At 41.6% G+C, this 24089-nt stretch overlaps 1 protein-coding gene across 1 annotated transcript in view; it reads left to right on the top strand.

The window, feature by feature from the left end:
* Positions 1-22940, top strand: part of LOC113617674 (ras-specific guanine nucleotide-releasing factor 2-like) — a 53889-nt gene extending 30949 nt beyond the window's left edge. The window contains exons 4-11 of the mRNA XM_027101256.1: positions 5043-5103; positions 5419-5522; positions 7648-7732; positions 10513-10710; positions 15225-15304; positions 16949-17066; positions 17647-17715; positions 20548-22940. Of these exons, the coding sequence (XP_026957057.1) occupies positions 5043-5103; positions 5419-5522; positions 7648-7732; positions 10513-10710; positions 15225-15304; positions 16949-17066; positions 17647-17715; positions 20548-20640 (808 nt within the window). The 3' untranslated portion in view covers positions 20641-22940. The remainder of the gene's footprint in view (positions 1-5042; positions 5104-5418; positions 5523-7647; positions 7733-10512; positions 10711-15224; positions 15305-16948; positions 17067-17646; positions 17716-20547) is intronic.
* The last annotated feature ends 1149 nt before the right edge of the window (positions 22941-24089 follow it).

The raw sequence follows: 24089 nt of genomic DNA, 5'->3' as shown, positions 1-24089 counted from the left end.
TATATATATATATATATATATATATATATATATATATACACTTTAAATGGGTGGATTGTTTGGTATGTGAATTATATCTCAATAAAATTCTTACCAAAGAAACCCCCATAGTCATAACCCACTTACTGCTATATTGTAAAAGAAAAAAAAGAAATAAAAAACAAATCAAAAAGCAATTCCACTGGTGGGGTGCCCCTTAGCTGCCCACCCAGAATTCTAGTCCCTTGCAGAGTCTTCCAAGTATTCTGAAAGTCTCAAGAAATATGTGCTCAGGAATGAACCCAGTCATTTTCCTGCCTCAGCGTCTTTATTCAAGCTCACCGCCCTGAGGCTACTTGAGGGGGAGACCTTTCAGTGCCAGCACGGTTTCTGTGGAGAATGCTGCCTGGCAGTCTTGTGAAGCCACCATTTCCTTATCAAAAAGCTGAGAAAGATGCCACCTGCCCTGTCCCTGTGCCACCTGGGTCCCAGAGCAGCCTCACTCAACCCAGAGTCTCTTTCTCGTGAAAACAGCTCTTTTCACATCTTACCTGGTTCCACCGTAAGAATTCGAAAGCCACCTGCAGAGCCAAGCAGGGAATAGATGTTACACTATCCCACCTATTCTCCCATCTCTCACCATCTTTCTTCCCATGAAGCCAAAACAAAACCAAGGCTTTGTTTAGCCCTGAACATGTCAACTAAAGCTGACAGATACCGGTGGGGTCACCAGCCCATCAGCTGAGCAGACAGCCAGACCCTGAGTCAGAGTTTGAATCAGCTGAGTCCCTGGGGCACTAACTTATCTTCCCAACAAGCCAGTGAATAGATTTGTGGAAAACAAAACAAAACCAACAAAAAATACCCCCTGGTACAAGAAGACAACTGATATTTGATTGAATTTCTCCAACCAAGTAATTCATTCCACTTGTACTATGTATGAGAGTCCCTATCCCAGCACATGAGATTGTGTTTATAGGAGGAATAAATCGTGTATTAGTTTTTAGGGGGGTTGATAACTTTACATATCCGATACTTATGTTTATATGTATGAAATGTGTGTTTTTAAAAATCATGTCAAAATGATTAGAAAGTAGAGTAGGAAGTAAGACCTAGACAGAACCATCAACTGAAGGAATGTTATCATTCATGAAATCTCTTCATGAAAAAAAAAGAAATCATGGGGTATATGAGAAAGACACAGAAATAAAAAGGATTATTTAACAACCTGAAAATTATAAAGATTTTCCTGTTAGTTCATTTCTTAATTTGAAAACAAACAGGGAATTATTTTCAGCTGAAACCAAGAGAATTTAGTATTAAACATTTCCATGCATTCATGGACATCTGCCTTTTTTTAAAAAAAATAGTACCAGAGCATATGTAGCAATGGGCTCCAGTAAGCCCAGCAGGAAGGAAAGTCATGCTTGAGAAAGCATGGGAAGGAAGAGGTGGTCTGGCAGGTCCCAGAAGAAACATGAGATTAAACCATTCACAAGGTAGGGAGGAGAAGAGTCTGAGGCAGGCCATGCCATGGGCCCAGGCCAGCCCGTCACAGTAGCAAGCAAGCAGCCCATTCGAGGACAGAGGCCAGTTGCTCTTGGCTCTGTTTTTAAGACTACATGATTTCTATACTTGAAGGGGACATTTTCTAGTTATAGAATTTGCATAATCCCGTTTCCTTTTAAGTTTTTAATCTGGTATTGCATTATAAGTGCATAAATATTAAATTGATCATAATGAGTGATACATGTGGGGAAAACCCAGGATCCTGGAGTATTCATCAAACTCTAAGGTAGTCAGAAGACTAGAAGCAAATCCATCCTCTGTTGGAACTGGACCAGGGTTAGAGAGGCCTTCACATCTGAAGGGAACGTTTCTGAACACACCTCCCTTCGAATACAAGTTAGGATTGTGAGAGATTAAAAAAAAAAAAAAAAAAAACAGTCCCGATGTTAAAGATTTAGATGCATTCAAGTCATATAACAGTGAGATATAAACATGACACATATATTTAAACACATAATACATTAATGCAGTAAAGTGAAAGCTTTCTATGATGAATCATCCCCTCCTTACACAGTGTCACAGGGATTACTTTATGCTGAAGAAGTTTAATTAGCATAGGTAGTTTGTGGCCCTGTTTGTGAATAAAAACCTCTGCTCAAGATTTTTATATTCCTAAAATACCACAACCCTCCAACGTTGTCTGACCAGCTGGCTTCTGAATCTATGCAGTATAGTGTTTTTTGTAGACAACTAACATGCCATAGAATGAAAAGAAACAATGATTGACTTCTTGGATGGTCAACTGGAGTGGGTTCAGTCATGAAAAGGGGACCCACAGACCTCACACAGCCCCAAGCAGCATTAGACTCCTTTATTTTTGTAGAAGAAAAACTACTTTCTTCAAATTGCTTCATACAATAAACCAGGTATTCAAATGAACAGGCCCGGATAAATGTTTTGCTTGGTTTAATCGAATCAGTTTACCAGAATCAAAGGAAATCCAGGCGATTGTATCCAGCTAAGGTACTTGATACATCCAGCTGAGGTACTCACTGTGGATGTTTACACGTTACAGGTCAAGAATATTTGACGTGTCGGTGTTTAGGCGTAGCATTTATTTTGTTCAGACCCATTAGAACTTTTACACCAAAATGACGTCTTGCTCCTACTCTTACTTGGAGTCAGGGGCCTACCTCTCTTACTAGGTGGATTTTGTTCACCTCCTTTCCTGGCTTGAAAAGGCCTTCAGAGATAATTAGTCATCAATTTAGTTTTTTACTTTCTAATCACTTTTAATTTTGGTGCGAAGTGTTTTTTTGACAGCTGGATCATCCTCGTTTATTAAACACATCTCTATATTGTTCTGAGCTATTTCCTCGGGTCACATCTACCTTAAGAATTCGACTTGCCCTATGCATCTCTTCCTTTTACTTGGCTGTTCCCGAGTTATATCCTTTAGAATAAAACTGTAACTATAAGCATAAAAAAAAAAAGAAAAAAGAATTCGACTTGCCATCACTAATGAATTCATGGGTGGGCATCAAATTCTGGAGCTGGTTCCTTAATAATAATACTGAAAATCTTTTGTATTTTACAGAATGTCACATGCCATTTTATGGCAGAGTGTACATTTCTATAGTTATTTTTAACCTTGTTGGGGGTCATGGATTCCCCAAAAGAATATGATGGAAGCAGTCTCCTCTCAGAAAAATGAACATATGAATATATGCAAACATTTGCATATCATTTTTAAAAGTTTGTGGACCTCTAGAGATTATTTAGTGATACTCTAGGATTAAGAACTTTTGTTCTAAGGGGACATTTTCGAAAGAGATAGCATTTCTTTTGATTTACAGGGCAGACTCTTTTGAAGAGAGAAATGTGAGGTAACTGAATGGGACCAGATGTATCTTGGAACATTAGCGTAAGATCGTTGAGGAGAGAAACATTTGATAGAAGCGAAATAACTTCTGGACCATTTCTTTCCAAGCTAAGAATATTGCCCAGCCTCATAAAAAGGATCTTTTCCACGGGTACACAGAGTTATAAGGCCACTGATCTCTCTCCAAGAACACAGGCTACCGTAGAAAGGATGACATGCGCTTTGGGAAAGAGTCACTTTTCCCCTGTGTCTAACCCTTAAGTGTGATGTAACAGTCTTTGGAGAAAGAGTTATGTTTACTTATTTTTTCCTCACCTTAATCTTCCCTTTAGCATATGGTGACTTTTTCTTCTCACAAATGATACGGCTAATTGCAGACAAGAGGATTGCCATTCCTGTGATCTAGAAGGATTCTGCTCCCGGGTAAACAGCCAAGAACTTTTGTTAGAGAGAAGGAAGATGGAGGAAAAGGAATTGACCTTTTCTGGTGTGTGTTCTAGGCTGAACCTTTGAAGTAGTGCCTTTCATAAGCCTGCTCATGACAAGCAAGAGCAACAGGAAAGCAAACTGGACCGAACCCTGGGCCAGTTAGTCCATTTCTTTGAGCTTTTGTTTCCTCATCTATAAAATGGAGATAATAATGCTTACTTTATAGGGATTTTTTATGATATAGGAGAGAGTGTGTGTCAGATGGTTAGCACATGCCTGGCATGTAATGAGCATACAATTACCCTCCTCAGTTGATTTTGTATTTTCGAGGGTGATAGTTTTGTTTTTATCAACTCAGAACACAATAGAACATCACATCATTGTTGCTTTTTAAAACTAGTGTCCTCCAGCAGACAGGCTACATGATTGGGCACTGTTTAAATATTTTAATACTTTTAATATGTGATTATGCCTTCATTTTAGGACACTTGAAGTGTTTGGTCCAGATGGCAAGTTATATAATCAGGTTAATTTTCCTGGACCCTGAACTTCTCTTGGACTTGAAAGTATCACTGTCACTCTGGAACCAGCACCCACCTTAACTTATGTATTCAGTTACTCATTTGTCACTGATCGAAAAAAATATTTACTGAGAGCTGAATAACACCACATGTGGGGACACAGTACCAAATGTGTCTCAGGAAAGCCCATCTGGGAAGCAAAGGGGAAGAGTTCACCTGCTGGCTTTCTACCTGGTATTGTTTGAACTCTTGCTACCCAGGAACCCCCCTGAGCTTCTGGTCTACCTATGCCTGCATCTTCTGCCTCAGCATCAGCAGGGAGGGGCCAGGGTAGGGGCTGGAGGATTGTGGATTGGACACTTAGGCCTGTTAGAAACCTGACTGATAGCAACACAAGGCACCCAGATTCGTGGCATAGATCCGCTCAGTAACGCAAAGCACCAGCTTACCCTCTGCTTCACTTTCACAGTGGGTGTTTTATTTATAACTTGTGTGTAACAGCTTGGCTCCGTGTTATAAGTCAGCTCTCTTGATGATCCTCCTCTGCCTTTAACATGTGTGTCTTCCTGTGTCCTTGACCCTCTGTCTTCAATTCACGTCTCCACAGCCTCGCAGACCGGAGCCCTCCGACTTCCACCCAGGGAAAACTGAACTGCATTTTGTCATTTCATTTCTGGGATGTCTATTTTCTTTTCATGGAGGGTATTTTGACTTTTTTTTAGGGCCCTTTCACAAGATGATCAAGATGACATCCACCTAAAACTGGAGGATATAATTCAACTGGTAAGTTCAGCCGTGGTCTTATCCTGCACAATTATATGTAAGACTCACCTCTCAAAGGCAAGCACTGTGCCCATAACTGATAACTGGGTTCTGGACTGTATATTCTGTCGCTGTAAACTGTGTGAGAAGAACCAGATTTGGCTTTGGGGTTTAGCAGTTGGTCCATGATGTTAATGCCGGCTGTTATTTCTGAACTTTCTGCCATTTTCTTCATAGCTGGAATCTAGGGTGGACTTTGTACTCCAAGCAGCTGCAGTGAGCTGGCAGGCACCTTGCTTCCGAGTGTGTTTCATTCCCTGCCCTCATCTCTTGCAGACAGACTGTCCGAAGGCCGAGTGCTTTGAGACCTTGTCGGCCATGGAGCTGGCTGAGCAGATCACCCTCCTGGACCACATCATTTTCAGAAGCATTCCCTACGAGTGAGTGTGCCCTCACAGCAGCAGGGCTGCCTTACAGCTGACATTGTTCCTCAGCAGATGCGTGTGCGCAGAGCTGTGGCTCTTAGTCTTATGTTGGTTTTGTCCCACTTGAATGTCTTTTGGTTCCACTATATGTTGGAAATATTTATATAGAAATATTGGGAACTCTCAGGATGGTCAGTCTTGTGTTTCTGTATGTGCTACAGTTACCATAGAAGGCGAAGTTCTCTGTCCTCTCACATCTTTGTGTTATAGAAACCGCAATACAGTATAACAGTGGTTCTCAAACTTCATGGTGCCTAAAATCATTTGGGAAACCTGTTCAAAATGTACATCCCTAGGTACCGCCCCCTGGCCACCCCCCCGGCAGAAATCCTGATTCCAGTAGGTTTGAGGCCCAGGAAACTACATTTTCAATGAGAATCCCAGATAATTCTGCGTGAGCTAAGACTATACTTTGAGAAACACTGATGTTGGGAAATTCTGTAAATTCTGCTGCAATTTTTCCCCCATGTCCATAAATCAGCAGGTGGTATTGCTGAGCATCGAGACTCCAGAACAGCGTAGACTCCCAAGACAGCGCTTTGCACAGAGCACACTTGGAGTGGGTATCTGCCGAGTGAACGCTGTCACGTAATGAGCATCCATGTCACTACTGCCTTTTAACTGTCTCGTGTGCAGAGTAAGGGAGGCTCTTTAAGCCCCCTCCTGCTGTCCTAATCAGCAGCTCTACAAACAAGGCCTTTGTGTGGACAAATAACAACTGTTGGCATAAGTCCCCTGTGAAATTATAACTAAATGAAAGGTATGGGAGGGGCTGGGTAAGAGGTATGACTGTGGTCCATGTTGTATGTAGAGAAGAGGACATCCAGGATGATGGAGGCTCAGGCATAGCCGTGTTGGTGGTCAGAGCTACAATAGAAGGGGCAGGGCCGGAAGATGCTCTTGCAGACTTTTCTTTTATGCATTTTATCTTATTTCCCACTTTCAGCAATTGTAGGCCCATCCATGAACATGGGGAAAAAAGGAACGTGGCCCCTTGGCCGTACAAATGAACCCACTGACTCTTTGATGACTTGAGTTAGGAGTGCAGTGCCTCTTCCCCCCACCTCCTGACTATCCTCCAGTGCAGTGAGGATTCAGGAGGGAGGGGAGCATGACCAGTATGGAAGAGGAGAAACAGCAAAGGCTGAATCTTTGTGGTTGCCCTTGGTGTGGTCTCTTCCTGGGACCCTTCTCACCTCTCCTCCTCTCTGCTGCTGTGAACATGTACCAATTTTCATCCGTAGAAAAAGCACATCTTTGTGTCCAACAGCCTTGCAGGATGGGAACAGTACCACCCACGTCAAGGGACTCAGTCAACATTGGTGGATTAAGAATGTGTCAGAGTAATTTCATTTTAATTTCGGTAATGCCTTGACAAAATAACTCCTGTATGCTCCAGCTTGATTGTCCCTCGCTTGCTGTGATCCAGTGACCCACTCATGAGTGAAATGAAGGAGCAGGGATGTTATTCAGAAGACAGACCTTCCTCCAGGCTGAGCTCCCACCACCGTAACTGCCTTCCTCACACGAACGGGCTGCAAAGTGCTAACACCAGCATTTGTTCATTCGGCCCTTACCACGTGTACTGTTCCGGGCTCTGGGGCGAACAAAGGAAAGTCCCTGCCCACGGAATTGACATTCTCCTGGAGACTGTCAGAGCAAAGTGGAGGAAAACATGCTGTTCTTGATTAACATTTTTGGTAGTGATGGATTTTTCAAGCCTTCTGCTAAGGCTTAAGATTTTTTCAAGGTGATCCAGGGAAAATGGTCTTGGTCTCTGAGTTAGCACTTAAGCTCTTTATTCCTCTTGTCATTGTTTTCCAATTTCAGAGAAGCCTTTATAATGATCCTAATAGGGACCCGGTTCCAAACATTTATAAGACAAAGCTGAAACTGAAGAATCTTTTTCTTTTTGGCATCAAGTGGTGAAATGGTAGAATTGAGCTAAAGTTCAATTGAGATGGAGCAGCAGGGTTGGGCAATGTCAAGTTTAATGTATATAATATTCATAATAATTATTCAGGATCATGGGCACCCTTAGAAAACTTAATTGATTTTGTGTTTTGTTTTGAATTTTCAGAGAATTTCTTGGGCAGGGGTGGATGAAGCTGGATAAAAATGAAAGAACACCTTACATTATGAAAACCAGCCAACACTTCAATGATGTGAGTAACCACAAAAATAAAACCTTGGGTGGGAGTGTTATAGGAAGATGAGTATCAGGTCTTGAGATGCCTTCTCTAAATTAAAAGAAGTCTTCCACCCACTTTTTAAACAAAACTGATGGAATGTTAAAAAAAAAAAAAGCTTAAATATCCTCTAAGAGTTCACAGTGATGTGATTACTTCCAGTTACCTTCCAGTTCACATTTGATGGTACACAAGTCTGGTAAGTGCTCAGTGATGCATAGGTAGCTGCTATTATTTTTATCATGATCATGATTACTTCATGGTCGTAGATTGACTGGTTCTAACAGCACTGTGTCACTGGCCCCTGGTGGTACTGGTGATGGTAAGGCTGGGTTGCTACAGCTCCTCCTCATTATTACTGAACATTCAGTCCCAGTACATTCCAGGGTGGGAAGGAACCTCTCTGAGCATAATTACAGTGATGCTGAGACTGCGTGCAGAGGTAACCAGCTGTTGGTCCATCTCCCCCTCTGCTCTTCTGCAGCAGTTTAGATGGAGTTGCTTTTATACCCTCCTCCTCCCTATTGGTGCTGTCCTACTGGTCTTAGTCCTGTGGAAGAGCCACAGATGTTGGAATGTCTTCAGGCCTATCCCGGCAAAGGGAAGGCTCCCTTTTCAATTCTACTAAAGTACGGTAAAAAGAGTAATGATGATGTTTAAAAAAAAAAAAAAAAAAAGACTACCAGGAAACCTGTAGGTAAATTAATGTCATCCAGAATCAAAATACAAAACAACAGTGCAAATTCCCAAGACAGTGCTTTGCTGAGGGTACATGTGGAATAGGTGTTATTACATAACAAGCATCAAATGTCACTGCTTCCTAAAGGACAGGACACATGACCTGTCTGGGCCACTCTTTGAGAAGCAGAGCCCCTTCTGTGCACAAGAAACCTATTTTTTTTTCTTTTTTACCTGTGCTGTACATACACTTGGGATGAAATGGACACTCAAATCAGAGGTTCGGTCCCAGGCTCCACACCCACATGTCTCTACTTGGGTGGCCACTTGCACTGTGTCCAGATTGCAGATGGAACTCATCATCAGAGTTCCTCCCAGACCCACCAAGCCTGCTTCTTCATTTTATTCTCTGTTCTTGGTCTTGGGTGATGGCCCCACCAGCCACTCACTCAACCAAGCACGGAATCTAGAGGTCATCTTCGACCCCTTCTTCTCCTTTCTCCACCTCGCTCACCCCTCAACACGTTAGTGAACCCTAAATCTACACATCTCAGACTCTTCTTTTCCCCTCCCTTCCCACTGCCATAATCTTGATTTGGCCTTTCATTCTTTTCTCCGGGAGCTCCTAACTCACTATCTCCCCACCCCCATCTCACTGACACCCAACCCTTTCTTCACACAATGGCACGGAAATAACTTCTCTCGGAGGCCCATCTAATTATATCTCTTTGATGAAATTTTGTCAGTGGCTTCCTCTCACCTTCACAATACGGCCCCAGCCGCTCAGCCTGGCCTACAGGAGCCCTGCCTCCTGTCATCCTTGTCTCTCACCAACCCCCGTGCTCCTCAGACAGCTGCCAGATCCTCCATGCCACCACGCCTTCCCCCTCTGTCCCTTTGCAGACACTCCTCTACTTTGATGGGAAGCAGTAGCTAGCTTCTCCTCACACTTCAGGGTTCAGTGCAGGCACAATCTCTCTCCTCTGTACTAGGCCACCTGCCCCATGCTGCCTCTATTTCTCAAGCTCCACCACCGCCCCCCCCACAGCCCTAGCTTTGCATTTCGCTTTGTGGTATTTACTTGTTTCTGTCTGCCTCTCCTCACCTTCCCACCCAACCAGGCTCAGTGCCTTAAGGTCAGGGAGACTGATTTATTTATTTTTCCTGTTCCCACAACCTAAAAGAATGGTCCTTACTAGGTGCTCAGTACAAAATAATTTCTTTAATAAATATGCACAATGATAGTTCTGAGGCCCTGTGAGATTTAAAATACCTATGGAATTATCAAAGAATTGGTGTACTCATCAGATTTGGATATAAGGATATAAGGATATATTTGGATATATGGATATAAGATTATGGACCCCAGATTCCCTTTATTAGTAATCAATCCTGTTCTAGTCTTTTCCTTTCCATATTCTAAGTGTTGAGCTTCTTAAGTTGCCTCTTTTTCTCTTGGCTTTAACTAATAGAATTGCAGTGCTTAGCCTTGAAACTATAGGTCCCTTTAACTGCTGGTGGAAAAAAAATTCAGCAAGATAAGATGAAAATGTTCTCTCTTGTGCACCTAAGTGTTTCTGGTTTGAGAGTTGGTAGGTTAGAGTTTGATTTGATTGGGAGGAAATGTGTTTTCTTTGTGATAACTGAGGCTTCCTAGAGTGAATATCCCCACACCGTTGGGACCCAAGGAACATTGGGAGAGGCCCCAAGAAGTGAAACCCCTGATCTGCAAAGGTTGCCATTCCTCAGGGGTTAGCTCGTTCTCTGCCATTCTCTCAATAATTATTGGAAATGACTCCTCCATCAAAGTCACTGATTAGCAAAACCACCTCTTCCCCCAACAAGCTGATCCCAAACAACCCCGCTCTTCACTCAGGATGAGCAGGTGTTCATTCGTCTGTTGTTATTGTTATCATTACAGACTTTAGTTTCTTCAGAAGGTTGATATCTAAATGGACCATGATCTCGCATCCCTTGACACCTGCTTTGCTGACATTTCTGTAGGTAGTTCAGGTATCGTGCCTGCATGAATTGCTTTGGCTCTTAGCTGCCCTCTCTTGGCTTTTCCATTGTCTCAGATGAGTAACCTGGTGGCCTCCCAGATCATGAATTATGCGGATGTCAGCTCCCGAGCCAACGCAATTGAGAAGTGGGTGGCCGTGGCGGACATCTGCCGGTGCCTGCACAACTACAACGGCGTGCTGGAGATCACCTCAGCCTTAAACAGAAGTGCTATCTACCGGCTGAAGAAAACCTGGGCCAAGGTGTCCAAGCAGGTGAGCATCAGCAGGCGACACCTCCCGCTGCCGCGAGGAGGAGAGACTGGGAGACCAGAGCCAGGATAAATATTACTGATTAGGAAATAATTAGCTGAAATGTGCAGCTCCATTGCCAAAGAAAGGTGGGTAATTACTGTGTTCTTACCACTTAATTGATTCTGCTCATATGTGTTTCTAAATGGTTAATTTAGAAAAGAAAATACAAACCAAAACACTCATTATAACATATCTGGGGACAACTTCAGACAATGTGGTTGACAGTCAGGAGGTGTTCCCTGAATCATTTAGGGAGGGCGCATTGATTCCAAGCGAGCACAGTGATGTCCGTGGATCCATTCTTTCTCCCTCAAAGGTACAAATGCCTTAGGGCCAAAGACCAGGGATAGAGGCCCTCCATGGTCACCTCTTCTTTGTCATTCAGGTAGTAAAGTTTTGGCATAATGACTTGAATGTGAAGAAATATAACTTCTTAATTTTCTTTTAATTGGACTTAGCTTGTTCACGCTTACTTTTTCCTTCAGATAATTTCAGGATTCAAGTGACATCACCATTTCCCCCCTGCTCTTCCCCCTGAGTGTCAGTGGGTGTTAGGGAGGGCTTTTCCGGGCTTGTGGAAGGCTGTGTGCACCCACTGGCCTCCTGCTGTAGTCTTTGGCAGTTTAGTCATTGGGTACAAGCCGCTGTGAGTTGCCTGTGCCTGGTGTTCAAATGGTCAACCTACCCTGCCAGGAACATGGCATGGTTATTGCACGCAGGGAGCCTGGCTGACCTCACCTCCCATTCATCTCTCACTGGCTCTGCTGATTCTCTGAGATGGGGTGTGTATTACCTCTACTACAGGCTGTGGTGCCCCTTGCTGATCCCTAGTGGGCAGGCTAATTCTTCATTACTAGATAACTCACTTGACCCTCTCAAAGGGTGTTGGGGGAACTTTCTAGGCTCCTCCATGTCCCATGGGCGCCAGAGGCTAGGAGTGTTTATGCCAGGCCCTCTCTGCATATCCTTCTTCCACAGACCACTGTGCCTGCCTTGTTGTGACCACCCAAAGTTGGTGAAGGGTGTCTTCAGGGCGCCCACCTCAGGGGTTTCAGGCAGGAAGAATAGCATATATTCTGCTGACATTTCCTCAAAGCTGTCTGGTTTCTGTTGCCCCCTCTGAGGGTTTAAGCCCCTCTCAGAGACATTGCTTCTTACTCTATTCTATTTTCTTTGCTGTCTCCGAGCCTTTTAAATTCCTCCCTATGTAGCAAGAAACCAAGCCTAAGTCATATCTTTTATCCCCTCCCCCCATTCCTTAGTAAAAATGGAATGCTCTAAGAATCCCAAGTTTGGCCTCTAGAAATGGCAAATTCTTCTGTGAATAAAGCCTGGACCTTGCAAATAAAAGCCACAGCTTTTATAAAAACTGTTTTTAAAAAACTTTTAATCTTGAGATCACTGTAGGTCCATATGCAATTATAAGAAATAATAGAAATCCCTTCCACCCTATACCCAGTGTCCCCCAGTGGTAACGTCTCACATAACTACAGACAATATCACAACCACAAAATTAACCATTGGTACCATCCACCAATCTTATACAGACTTCATTACCTTTACATGTATTCATTTGTGTGTGTGCATGTGTGTGTGTGTGTGTGTGTGTGTTTAGTGTGCCTTTATTACAGGGATAGATGCATGTAATCACCACCAGAGTGAAGATACAGAACAGTTCTATCACTAAGATCCTTCCTGCCACCCTTTTATAGCCCCAGCCACCTTCCCCCCTCTCCCTCCCTAACTCCTGGCAACGACAGATCTGTTTTCCATCTCTGTGATTTTGTCATTTCAAGAATGTTGTATAAATAGAATCATGCAGTATATGACATTTTGAGATTGCCTTTTTTTAAACTCAGAATAATTCCTTTGAAATCCATTCAAGTTGTTACATGTATCAATTCTTAGCTCCTTCTTATTGCTGAACAGTACTTCCTGGTATAGATATGACATTTCATTTAACCATTCACCCCTTGAAGGACATCTTGGTGTTTTCAGTTTCAGCTATTACAAATAAAGCTGCTATGAACATTCATGAATATGTTTTATGTGACTATAAGTTTTCATTTCTCTGGGATAAATGCCTAAGAGTGCGATTGCTGGGTCATATGGTAATTGTGTGTTTAGTTTTATAAGAAACTTCCACTCTTTTCTAGAGAGGCTGTACCGTTTTACATTCCTATCAGGAGTGTATGAGTAAACCAGTTTCTCCACATTCTTTTTTTTTAGATATAAATTTATTTATTTATGGCTGCATTGGGTCTTCGCTGCTGTGCGTGGGTTCTCATTGCAGTGGCTTCTCTTGTTGCAGAGCATGGGCTCTAGGCGTGCGGGCTTCAGTAACTGTGGCTCGAAGGCTCTAGGGCACAGGCTCAGTAGTTGTGGCTCACGGGCTTAGTTGCTCCATGGCATGTGGGATCTTCCCGGACCAGAGCTCGAACCCGTATCTCCTGCATTGGCAGGCGTATTCTTAACCACTGCGTCACCAGGGAAGCCCTCTCCACATTCTTGTCAGCATTTGGTGTTATCACTATTTTTAATTTTAGCCATTTTGAAATCTCACCATTGTTTTAATTTCCACTTGCTAATGGCTAATAATGTTAAACATCTTTTCATGTGCTTGTTTGCATCTGTATATCCTCTTCAGCAAAATACCTAATCATGTCTTCAGCTCATTTTTTAATTAGATTGTTTGTTTTTTTTACCTTTGAGATTTGAGAATTCTTTCTATATTCCTCCACTTTATTCTTCTGTTTCAAAATTATTTTAACTACCTTAAGTGCTGTGACTTCCATATAAATTTTAGGATAAAAACTATGTCTTAAAAACTTTACTGAGATTTCCATTGGAATTCCACTAAACCAATCAATTTAGGGAGAATTGACATCTTTACTACACTGAGTCTTTCAGTCCATAAACACAGTATTTCTCACAATTTCTTTAGGTTTTCTTTGATTTCTTAAATCAGCATTTTGAAATCTTCAACATACAAGTCCTGTATATGTTTTGTTAGATTTATGCCTAAATATTTCATTTTCCTTGGAGATATTTAAATGTTCTTGTGGTTTTAATTTTGGTTTTCACACATTCATTGTTAGTATATACAAATGTAATTGATTTTTTTGTGTTGGTCTTGTATCCGTAACCTTGCTGAACTCACTTATTAGCCCTAGGAGCTTTTTTGTAGTTTCCTTGGAATTTTCTACATAGACAGTTATGTCACTTGTAAGTAGGAACAATCTTATTTCTTTCTTTCCAATTTATATGCCTTTATTTCCTTTTCTTGCCTTATTGCTCTGGCTAGACTTTCCAATGCTATGTTGAATAGGATAGTAAGAGAGGACATTCTTACCTTGTTCTTGATCTTGGGGGGAAAGCTTTCAGTTTTTCACCATTAAGGATGGTGTTAGCTGCAGGCTTTTTATAAATGCTTTTCATAAAATTGAGGAAGCTACTTTCTCTTCCCTAGTTTTTGAGAGATTTTATGATGAATGGGTATTGGAATAGTATTTTTATTTTATTTATTTTTATTTAAAAAAATTTTTAACATCTTTATTGGAGTGTAATTGCTTTACAATGTTGTGTTAGTTTCTGCTGTATAACAAAGTGAATCAGCTATACATAATCATATATTCCCATATCTCCTCCCTCCTAAGTCTCCCTTCCACCCTCCCTATCCCACTCCTCTAGGTGGTCACAAAGCATCGAGCTGATCTCCCTGTGCTATAGCTGCTTCCCACTAGCTATCTATTTTACATTTGATCGTGTATATATGTCCATGCCACTCTCTCACTTCACCCCAGCTTATCCTTCCCCCTCCCCGTGTCCTCAAGTCCATTCTCTACGTCTGCGTCTTTATGGAATAGTATTTTTAAAGTGGGCTTCAAACAGCTATATCAGAATCCAAAAGCTGGACACTGACCCCTTGGTCATGGCTGGGTTTTGCCTCCCTCTAACGCGGTGGTGGCCTCAGCCATTAGGCACTGGATACAAAGAGCATATTATCCTGTCACACACATGTCACATTTCATCAGAGTCGGTATTGGTCAGTCCATAGCCAAGCACAGAATATGTGCTTTGATGACTTGGAAATTAACAGTCGAAAAGATTCATCATGAAAACTCCCTGACACAAGACTTCTTTAAGATTCCCTATTCAACATGTGCTTTTCAGTTCTTTAAGTTCCGAAGTTTCTTGTGCATTACAGTTTTTCTTTTCTACACATTTTCTCTCTTTTTGGCTCAATGATTAGTGTAGTCACTTTTCTTTACGTGTTCTTCCTCCTTTTTTTAAACATTAAATTTAAATATAATGCCCCCCTCTGTACTTTGAAAGTCATATCACATCACAATAGTCTGGCAAAGGTATCAGTAACTGCCACTGTAGAAGAGAACTGAGCATCTTTTGGTAACTTACCACCTTACCAAACCATAGGAATATTTTCATGACATACTAAGTTATTTGTTTCTTTCTAGACAAAAGCTCTAATGGACAAGCTTCAGAAGACTATTTCATCTGAAGGAAGATTTAAAAATCTCAGAGAAACCCTTAAAAAGTATGTCTATCTTAATTATTAAGTTATTCATAATTCACAAACATGTTTATATAATTTTTATAGTGTACAAATAGTCACTTACCTCCTACTTTGGCTTGAAAAGAAAAACAAATGGGAACAACTTCCATCACATAGGTGCTTTTCTGATTTCCCTTTTCATTTTGAATACTGTGGATACAGTAAGTAAATAGCTTATGGACATACTCGTGGTATGCAGAGCTTTCCAAATAAGAGGAAAATATCACCATAGTAAATCAAACCACATAAAGTGTAAATAAAACTCTTTTACTATAAAGAGTTTCTTGACTTGGTATTTCTTAATCTAAACACAGTGATTTCCTGTGATTTTTTTTTTTTTTTTTTTTTTTTGTACGCGGGCCTTTCGCTGTTGTGGCCTCTCCCGTTGCAGAGCACAGGCTTCCGGACGCGCAGGCTCAGCGGCCATGGCTCATGGGCCCAGCTGCTCTGTGGCATGTGGGATCTTCCTGGACCGGGGCATGAACCCGTGTTCCCTGCATCGGCAGGCGGACTCTCAACCGCTGCGCCACCAGGGAAGCCCTCCTGTGATTTTTTAATTTAAATATTCCAGTGCCTATTGATTATTGTTATGTATTTTTGACCTTTTATTGCTGGATCATTCTCTCTTTCTACAGACGCGCGCACACACACACACACACACACACACACACATGTGCACAGAGACAGAGAGAGAGAGAGAGAAAGAGAGAATAAAATGTATTCTCCTGCAACTTGTTTTCTTATCATCTACTGCACATACTTGCCTTACTGTGGAAAATATTGTCCTGTGTTGCCCTGAGAGAAAGAAAGACTCATAGTAACAACAGTGACAACAATAGCACAAGAACTGTTCACTGAATACTTGCTAAATGACAGACTCTATGTGAAGTGCTTGATGTGTCTAATTTAAGCCTCACAGCAAACTAAAGAGATAAGTTTTATTGTCTCCATTTTACAGACAAGGAAACTCCAGTTCAGAGAGTTTGGCCTGCATCACTTAGTAAGTGGTCAAGCAGGGACTCAAACCCAGTTCACTCTGGATCAAAAGGCCATATTCTCAGCCTCTAGACTCCTTGAGAAAAACAAGTTCATCCCCCTTCCAAACAGCAAAGGTCTCACTTTAGCATGTAGTTGTCATATTAATTAAGTCTATACCTTCTAAAACATTTAAGTACTAACTAAAACAGAAAACAAGTTTTACAAGCTCTAATTACATTGATGTTTTTTTCCACCCACTTCTTTAAGGTTGAATGTTTGCACTTTAATGAGGTGAGGGCATGGGGTTTTCCTACATGCTTTTACCCCTCAGAGAAGTGTGGCCAATGCAGATAAATACTGCAAGCAAGTCTCGCTAGCAAACGTTAGTATTTGTCTGTAAGACATCCCGTTGTTTGAAATACCATTGTCTCAAACACATAGTAAAGCATGGGCGGTAATTTTGTATCATATTCTATTGTGAGGCATATTTAAAACTCTGCATATCATAAGTGTGCTTCTGAAAATGGAATTTAAAAACTTGATTCTTCAGGGTGGGAGCAGCACATTTGCTTCCTATTTATTTTAAATGGGGAGGTAAGTGGACACTTGTGGGAATGAGCATGACAACAGTACCTCTTGGTCTTGCAGTTGTAACCCCCCTGCTGTTCCTTATCTGGGAATGTACCTGACAGACCTGGCGTTTATTGAAGAAGGAACACCAAACTTTACTGAGGAAGGCCTCGTCAATTTCTCCAAGATGAGAATGGTAGGTGAGAATTTCATACAATCAGGCTGTCTCAGTGACATCAGTGGCTTACAGAGAAGAGGCGACATCATGGAAGGTCACTGCTTTTTATGCTCGAGGTGAAGAGGTGGTGGACACTGGTGGTGGACACCTGATGTTGGCTGATTCAGGAGGTTTTCGCAGGTCCATTTCAGCTTGCAGTCTGGACAAAGAGGGTAGGGAATAAAGCTCTAGGGATGACTTTCTAGGACTGACCAGTGATAGACAGGTGCTGAGGCTTCTTGCTGGACAGCTGGGTTCTAAGCACCAAGTTAGAAGCAAGGAGCCCATGGACACTAGCACCCAGGGCTTGCCACTCCTGAACCTGAGGCCGCCCCATGCCAGCTGTTTCCCTGATGGTGAATTCAGTATTTCCTTGCTGTTAGCATTTTGTGTGGCTCATTAAAGGAACAAGAAAGCCCTGGGGCCTGGAGCATGATGGGACAGGGCTCCAGATACCTCACTGGAGGAAGGGACTGACTTCTCTGGGACGGGCTTCCAGAAGAATGTGCTGCAGCACAGGGGCAGTACTTAGGCTTTGCTCTTGTTGTTTCTCTGTCAGATATCACACATCATCAGAGAGATACGCCAGTTCCAGCAGACTTCCTATCGAATAGACCATCGGCCAAAGGTAATATTGTGTGGTTGTAAGAGAATTTAATGAAGAAAAAAGGGGAAATTAATTCATTGGAAACAGCAGTAGAGTAGATCAATAGTACCGAAAGCTGACTCAAAGAAAAGACCAATAAAACAGACAAACCTTTGGTAACTCTGAGTAAGAAAAACAAGAAAGAAAGCAAAAAGAATATCAATTCATCATCAAATTCTATCTGTTTTACATCCTGTATTTCTTGTGGAGCTGGAACCACCCCTGGTCCAAACTACCAATATCTGTTACCTGGTCTACAGAATGCAAATCCATTCTACAAATTTACAGCCAGATAGAACTCTCTGAAACACACAGTGGAAGTTGTTTGCTTTATTGGTTTCCCTTTGCTCTTAGGATAAGGAAAGAAAAAAATCTTGATATGTCCAAAAAGTCTTGCATTATGTGGTCCCTACTCATCTTTCAAGATTCATATCACGTCTTATACCCCCTTCCTCTCTCCATCCCAACCATAACTGGCCTTTATTACCTCTTTCTTTCTTTACTTTTGTTCCTTCCTTCCTCCCTCCCTCCATCCCTCCCTCCCTTCTTTCCTTCTTTTCTTTTCATTTTTTAATAGACGTTATTTTTTAGAATCATCTTAGCTTTACAGAAAAATTGAGAAGGTGAGACAGAAGATTCCCATATAACTCACAGCCAATTATCCCTATTAGTCATGGAACCTGACATACTTATTATGAAACTCATAAGGAAGCTTTAATAGGCCAGAAAAAATAAGGACTTTTTGAAAAATAAGAAGAGTAAGGGAGAGCTTACCCTACCAGATACAGACACTAAAACTGTACTGAATAAAACAGGACTATATTGGCACAGGAATACAAACTCAATGGAGCAGGATAAAGTCCAGATGCAGATTTTGTCTATATGAAAATCTAATATGGGATAAAGGAGACGTTTAAAGAAAGCGCCAGAAAGAAACTGACCATTGTATAAATGGAATAGGAATTTTGGCTCTCTGTATTATACCATTCACGAAAATAAATTCCAGATGAATTCACTACTTAAATATTAAAAAATATTAAATTATTTAAATAAAATATAGGACAAAATTTCATGACCTTTGGGTTTGAAAGACCCTAAACACAGAATGCAAAATCTGTAAAAGACAAGCTTGATAAAGTTTTTGCTGAATCAAAATCTAAAACTTCTATATGACAAAGGGCAATTGTTTAAAAAGTCAAAATACAAGCAGTAGACTAGGAGACAATGTTTGTAACATTTAAAACAAAGAGACAGAATAAAAGTATTCCTATAAATCTATAAGAAAAGCATAAACAACTCAATAGGAAAATTGGCAAAGCTATAAGCAGGTAACTCACAGAAGAAGAAACAAATAAATATTTGGAAAATGTTCAACTTCATTAATAAGAAAAAATGCAGATTATGAAGCATCATTATCAGCTATCAGAAAGACAAATTTTTAAAATATTGATAACAGCAAACATTAGTTAGGGTATGGGATAACAGGTGCTCTTATGTACTATAGGTACAACAGTTTTGGAGGTCATTTTATATTACGTTTTAAAATTAAAAATTGATATACCAAGTAACTGGAATTCTTATACACTGCTGGTGAGAGTAACACGGTACAACCTCTTTGGAAAAACTGTGTCATTTGGAGGTTTCTTGAAATGTTAAATATGCATCTACCTTATGACCCAGGTATTTATCCAAGAGGGAAGTGAAAACATGCCCATTAAAAGTCTTGTATAAAATGTTTATAGCATTTCTTAATAATAGCCAAAAATTGGAAACAGCCCAGGTGTCCATAAATAGATGAATGGATAAACAAATTGTGGAACATCTATACATTGGACCCACTACTCAGCAATGGAAGAGGACAAACCACTGAAACACGCCACAATATAGATGAATCTCAAAACATTATGCTGAGTGGAAGAAGCCAGACACAAGAGAGTACATACCGTGTGATTCCATTTACGTGAAGCTCTAGAGCAGACAGAACATGTGGTGGTAGAAATCTGAGCAGCGATTGCTTCTGACAGCAGGTCAATTGGGAAGCTGCATGAGGGAACTTTCTGGGCTGATGGAGTTATTCTCTAGCATGCTATATATGTAAGTTACATGGGTGTTTACATTTGTCAAAACTAATCAAGCTATTAATTTTACTTATGTCTGTTATATCTCAGTAAAGATAAAGAAATATTTTCATGGAGCTACCCCATGTTCCAACATGTTCATCTCCATATCCTCTCCTTTCATTTTCATTTCCAGTGTCTAGAGGACCATTCACATGTGAGCACTAGGAAACATGCTAACAAGGACTTCACTGTAACTTTGTGTCATAGTGAAACACTGACAGCCACCAAACACCCATCGATATGAGATCATTAAATAAACTCTGATATGTCACACTGTTAAAGGTGCACAGCAGTTAGAGCTCTTTGTACTGACATGGGGAGCTCTCCACGACTTCTAGTTTGACAAAAGCAGAATAAAATGTATCGTTTTGATACCACTTATAAGAGGAAAAAATGATTTCTGTTAAGTGCATGGTAATGTCTAGAAAGACACAGAAAAATGTCTGGGAGGATACAAGCCAACTGATAACAGTGGCAATTCTTGAGGGCAGTGCCTGGGGGTGGGAGTTGACAGAGGACTAGAGATGTGTGATTTTTTTTTTTTTATAGTAAGAATATATTCATAATTTTTTTAGTTACCTAAAGTATTTCAATGCTTAGGAGAAAACGTTGAATTGTGTCGGGTTCCATCCAGAAAATGTACATACTGGTGTTGTGACAAAACTCAAAGTGGGGATTCCCCTTTTTTCTCCAGGTCACTCAGTACTTGCTTGACAAAGCCCTCATCATAGATGAAGATACACTGTATGAGCTGTCTCTAAAAATTGAACCTCGGCTCCCAGCTTGACGATCCAGCCTTGCCCTGAGTCGGTGGAATTTTCGTGGAAAGCAGAAGGGACAGAACTGTGCATGCCACGCCTCCCACAGTGCAGGGAGGACGGGGGTGATGGAGACGAAGCCAGTCTCCTTTGTCCCCCGAAGATGATGGAACCAAACGGGAATTCTGTCTCCAGCCAGGGGAGCCCAGTTGGTTGGAGTGGAAGACAGATGCTTCAGACTTGGGTGGGAAGGTGAAGAGATTGATATTTGGTAAAGCTGAGGGCACATTTGCATGAGGGAATATAAGACGGGAGGTGCTGGTAGCCATTTTAATGAAGCAGGTAAGAAGGGGAATTTGAAACTCTGCTGCATATTCTATTAGAACTCGGGGACGAGGGTCCATAGAAAAGGCTTGTGATGTTTCGCTGGCACTTTACTGGCCCGGTGCACCTCCCAGTCTTCTCCTAGGGTTTTAACTGCTTCTGTTACATTTCCTTTGTTACAGGCTTCCAGAAGAGCCGAGGCTGCCTCTGTAGGGATGGGCCGACACATAAGCAATTTCAGTCCTCAGCATGTGCATGGTCCTCAGTGCATCATAAATATTTATATTGGAGGAATGGCATGTTCTGAAACTGCTCTTTCAGTCTTTAGGCAACAGGACAGGGAAGACAGGTTGAAAGTCAAGTGGATTTGTACGTAACATTTCCATAATTAAAAACTCAGTAGCCGTGCCCCTGCGGAGCCCAGCCAGTGGCTCTCTAGAGGTGGAGGAGTGGGGGGCTTCTTCCTGAGGCTGTGGAGACCAGGAAGCCAAGGCCCTTGGAGAGACAGGTGCAGGCTTTGCAAAACGATGGCCACGCACCTCACCGGCAAAACTGTGGAATACGACAAAAGGCCACAAAGTGCTACAGGGAAGAGTGGGTTTCAATGCTAAGTGAAAAGATATACTTAAAAATCATCTCTGCACCTTGCTGTGCTTGTTTTCTTCCCTCCCCCCCCCACCGCCCCCCACCATTGGTAATGTGGGAATCTATTCTGATTTACACAAACCATTTTTAGCCTCACTATGAACGTTGATTGTATTTTTTTTAAAAAAAGCTGTTTAGTGGGATTTTCTTTTTAAAACCCACCCTTCCGTGTGCTGTTGGTAGACGGTTCTTCCTCAGTCTTTAAATTTTGAGACATTTCTGAGTGAAAATATTGTAAGTATATGGGAAATGGACCCAACCACTCAACAGCCCTTGTGTCAGGAAACCAAATGCAGGGGTTAGTCCTCCTACCCTAGGCTGGGAAAGCAACCTTGCTTCTCCCAGGATTGTTGGTTGTTGAAGAAATAGGGCTATCTCATGTTTACCTCCCTCTTCTCTTCTCAGGGAGACCTCTGCTTTCAAAGAAGAGAAAAGATATAGAGTTATTGTTACCTGAGCCTATGGCATCTGGCAGGCATGAAGCATATTGATGCAGACAATGAAAAAAAAATTGACCTGGCTGCTTTCTCTCTTTCTTTGCACTTTAATTATGTTGTTAGAGCTGACAGCTGACTAATAAATTCAACTTGCTGGCTCATAAGACCCAGGGAACTGACAATGTCCCACAGAGGTGGAGAATGTACATTTTTCCTGCATGGTAAGGGCCATGTCTGTACATAACTATATAGTGAAATATCAAGTAAGTAAAAGAAAATACTTATCATATTTGAAGACCATTCCAAAAATATTTTCAATAGCTCATATTAGCCAACAGGATAGCACTAAACCCAAGGAGGGTGACTTATGGATGCTTTATTTTTCTTTTTTTAAAAAAAGTTGCTTGTTTTTTCTCTTTAATTTCAAATAAGAGGTTGATGCATCTTGATGCATGATAAGAAGCATGGGTTGTTTGGATCCTAACAATGCATAACTTACCATTTGTTTCTCAATGTTCAGAAACAGAGTTTGAACTAATATATGTCAATTGCACCAAGCACCTCAAAGTCTTGCAAAAGAATAAGAAAGTCAAGGTTAACTTTCTTGGTGCAAAAACATAGTTTTGAAGGTGAACTAAAATCAGGACAAATCAGTGAAAGGACCACACACATAGTAGTTTCAGGCAGAGCAACATGCAGAAAGGTTGATGCATCGGACTCTGCCCTTAGAATCCCCAAAGTCTTCCAGAAGGGAGGGTGTGGTTCTGTGGGCACTGTCCCTGGAAGTTTGGACCCTTAATTCTCTGACCCAAATGTTGCAGAGGCAATGCAGCCGTTCTTTTTTTTTTTTTTTTTTTTCTTTTTTTTGCGGTACGCGGGCCTCTCACTGTTGTGGCCTCTCCTGTTGCGGAGCACAGGCTCCGGACGCGCAGACTCAGCGGCCATGGCTCGTGGGCCCAGCCGCTTCGCGACATGTGGGATCTTCCCGGACCGGGGCACGAACCTGTGTCCCCTGCATCGGCAGGTGGACTCTCAACCACTGCGCCACCAGGGAAGCCCGCAGCCATTCTTATTAGAGAAAAATAGGAACTAGAGGAATTTCCAAATACTTCTCCCCTTTTGGCATACAGGTTTTCCTCAACTAGTGACCCAAAGCTTTCAGGCCTATTTCCTGCAGAATGTTGGAAGCGCCCCCCAGTGGTCAACTTTGGGCACTGTCAGTAGTCTATGCTGACCTTTTGCATTTTATTGAGAGTCACACACCCCTCCTTCTGCTTCGTAGAGTCTGAAGCCTTGCTGGAGCTGCAAGAGAGAGAACTCCACCTCCAAGGGAGTTGCTTTTGATGACCTGCACTATTTGGGGGCCAGCTGGGAGAGGAAAGTGCATTTTTCAATTTGGTCACATTTAAAATCCCCAAGAGCAATTTGTGGTTTCTTTTTGATTGTTTAAAGCACCCATCCTCTTCTGCCTTGCAAGCTTTGTGTGACTGTTGGAGCGTGCACCCCTGGCTGTGTCTGCTTATATTCTATTATATGAGACCCATTTCTATGAGTAGATGGGAGGTCAGCCCCTAACAGCCAAGTAGGGAACACATATTCTTGCAAAATGAACCCAGAAAATCAGAAGTAAAATCCAGTTTCTTGCTTTCAGATGAATACCCACATTTTGTACTGTCAATGAAATTATCTTGGGGATTTTAGGAGATGCCTTTGGTTATTAACTAAGACATCCAGTTTTGCTACAGGGACAAATCTCTTACATAAGCCAATATATTACACAGATTTAGGAATGAAGTAGAATGTTGTCGCTTTTCCTTAGTGTTTCTCTGAAGGAATTTAAAGAGGGAATTTTAAACAACTGTTGCAGTATTTTCAACTGGCTTTGACACCAAGTCCCCACTACTGTTTGCTAAATTTCAGTACAGATACTGAATACCTTTGCAGAGAAAACTCCCTTATGTTCCAGTTTGGAGTGTGGGTGATGATGGACCCGCCCCTCTTTTTTTTTCTCACAGTGCTATAACAGACAAGACCATGGGTCAGCAATGATTGGGCCACTTTTAAATTCTTAA

This window comes from Aethalodelphis obliquidens, unplaced genomic scaffold (genome assembly GCF_003676395.1).
Source record: "Aethalodelphis obliquidens isolate GAN/ISIS:26980383/991018 unplaced genomic scaffold, ASM367639v1 scaffold4, whole genome shotgun sequence".
Taxonomy (NCBI): Eukaryota; Metazoa; Chordata; class Mammalia; order Artiodactyla; family Delphinidae; genus Aethalodelphis; species Aethalodelphis obliquidens.
Note: the sequence above shows the minus strand (reverse complement) of the source record. Positions and strands in the feature narration are given on the sequence as shown.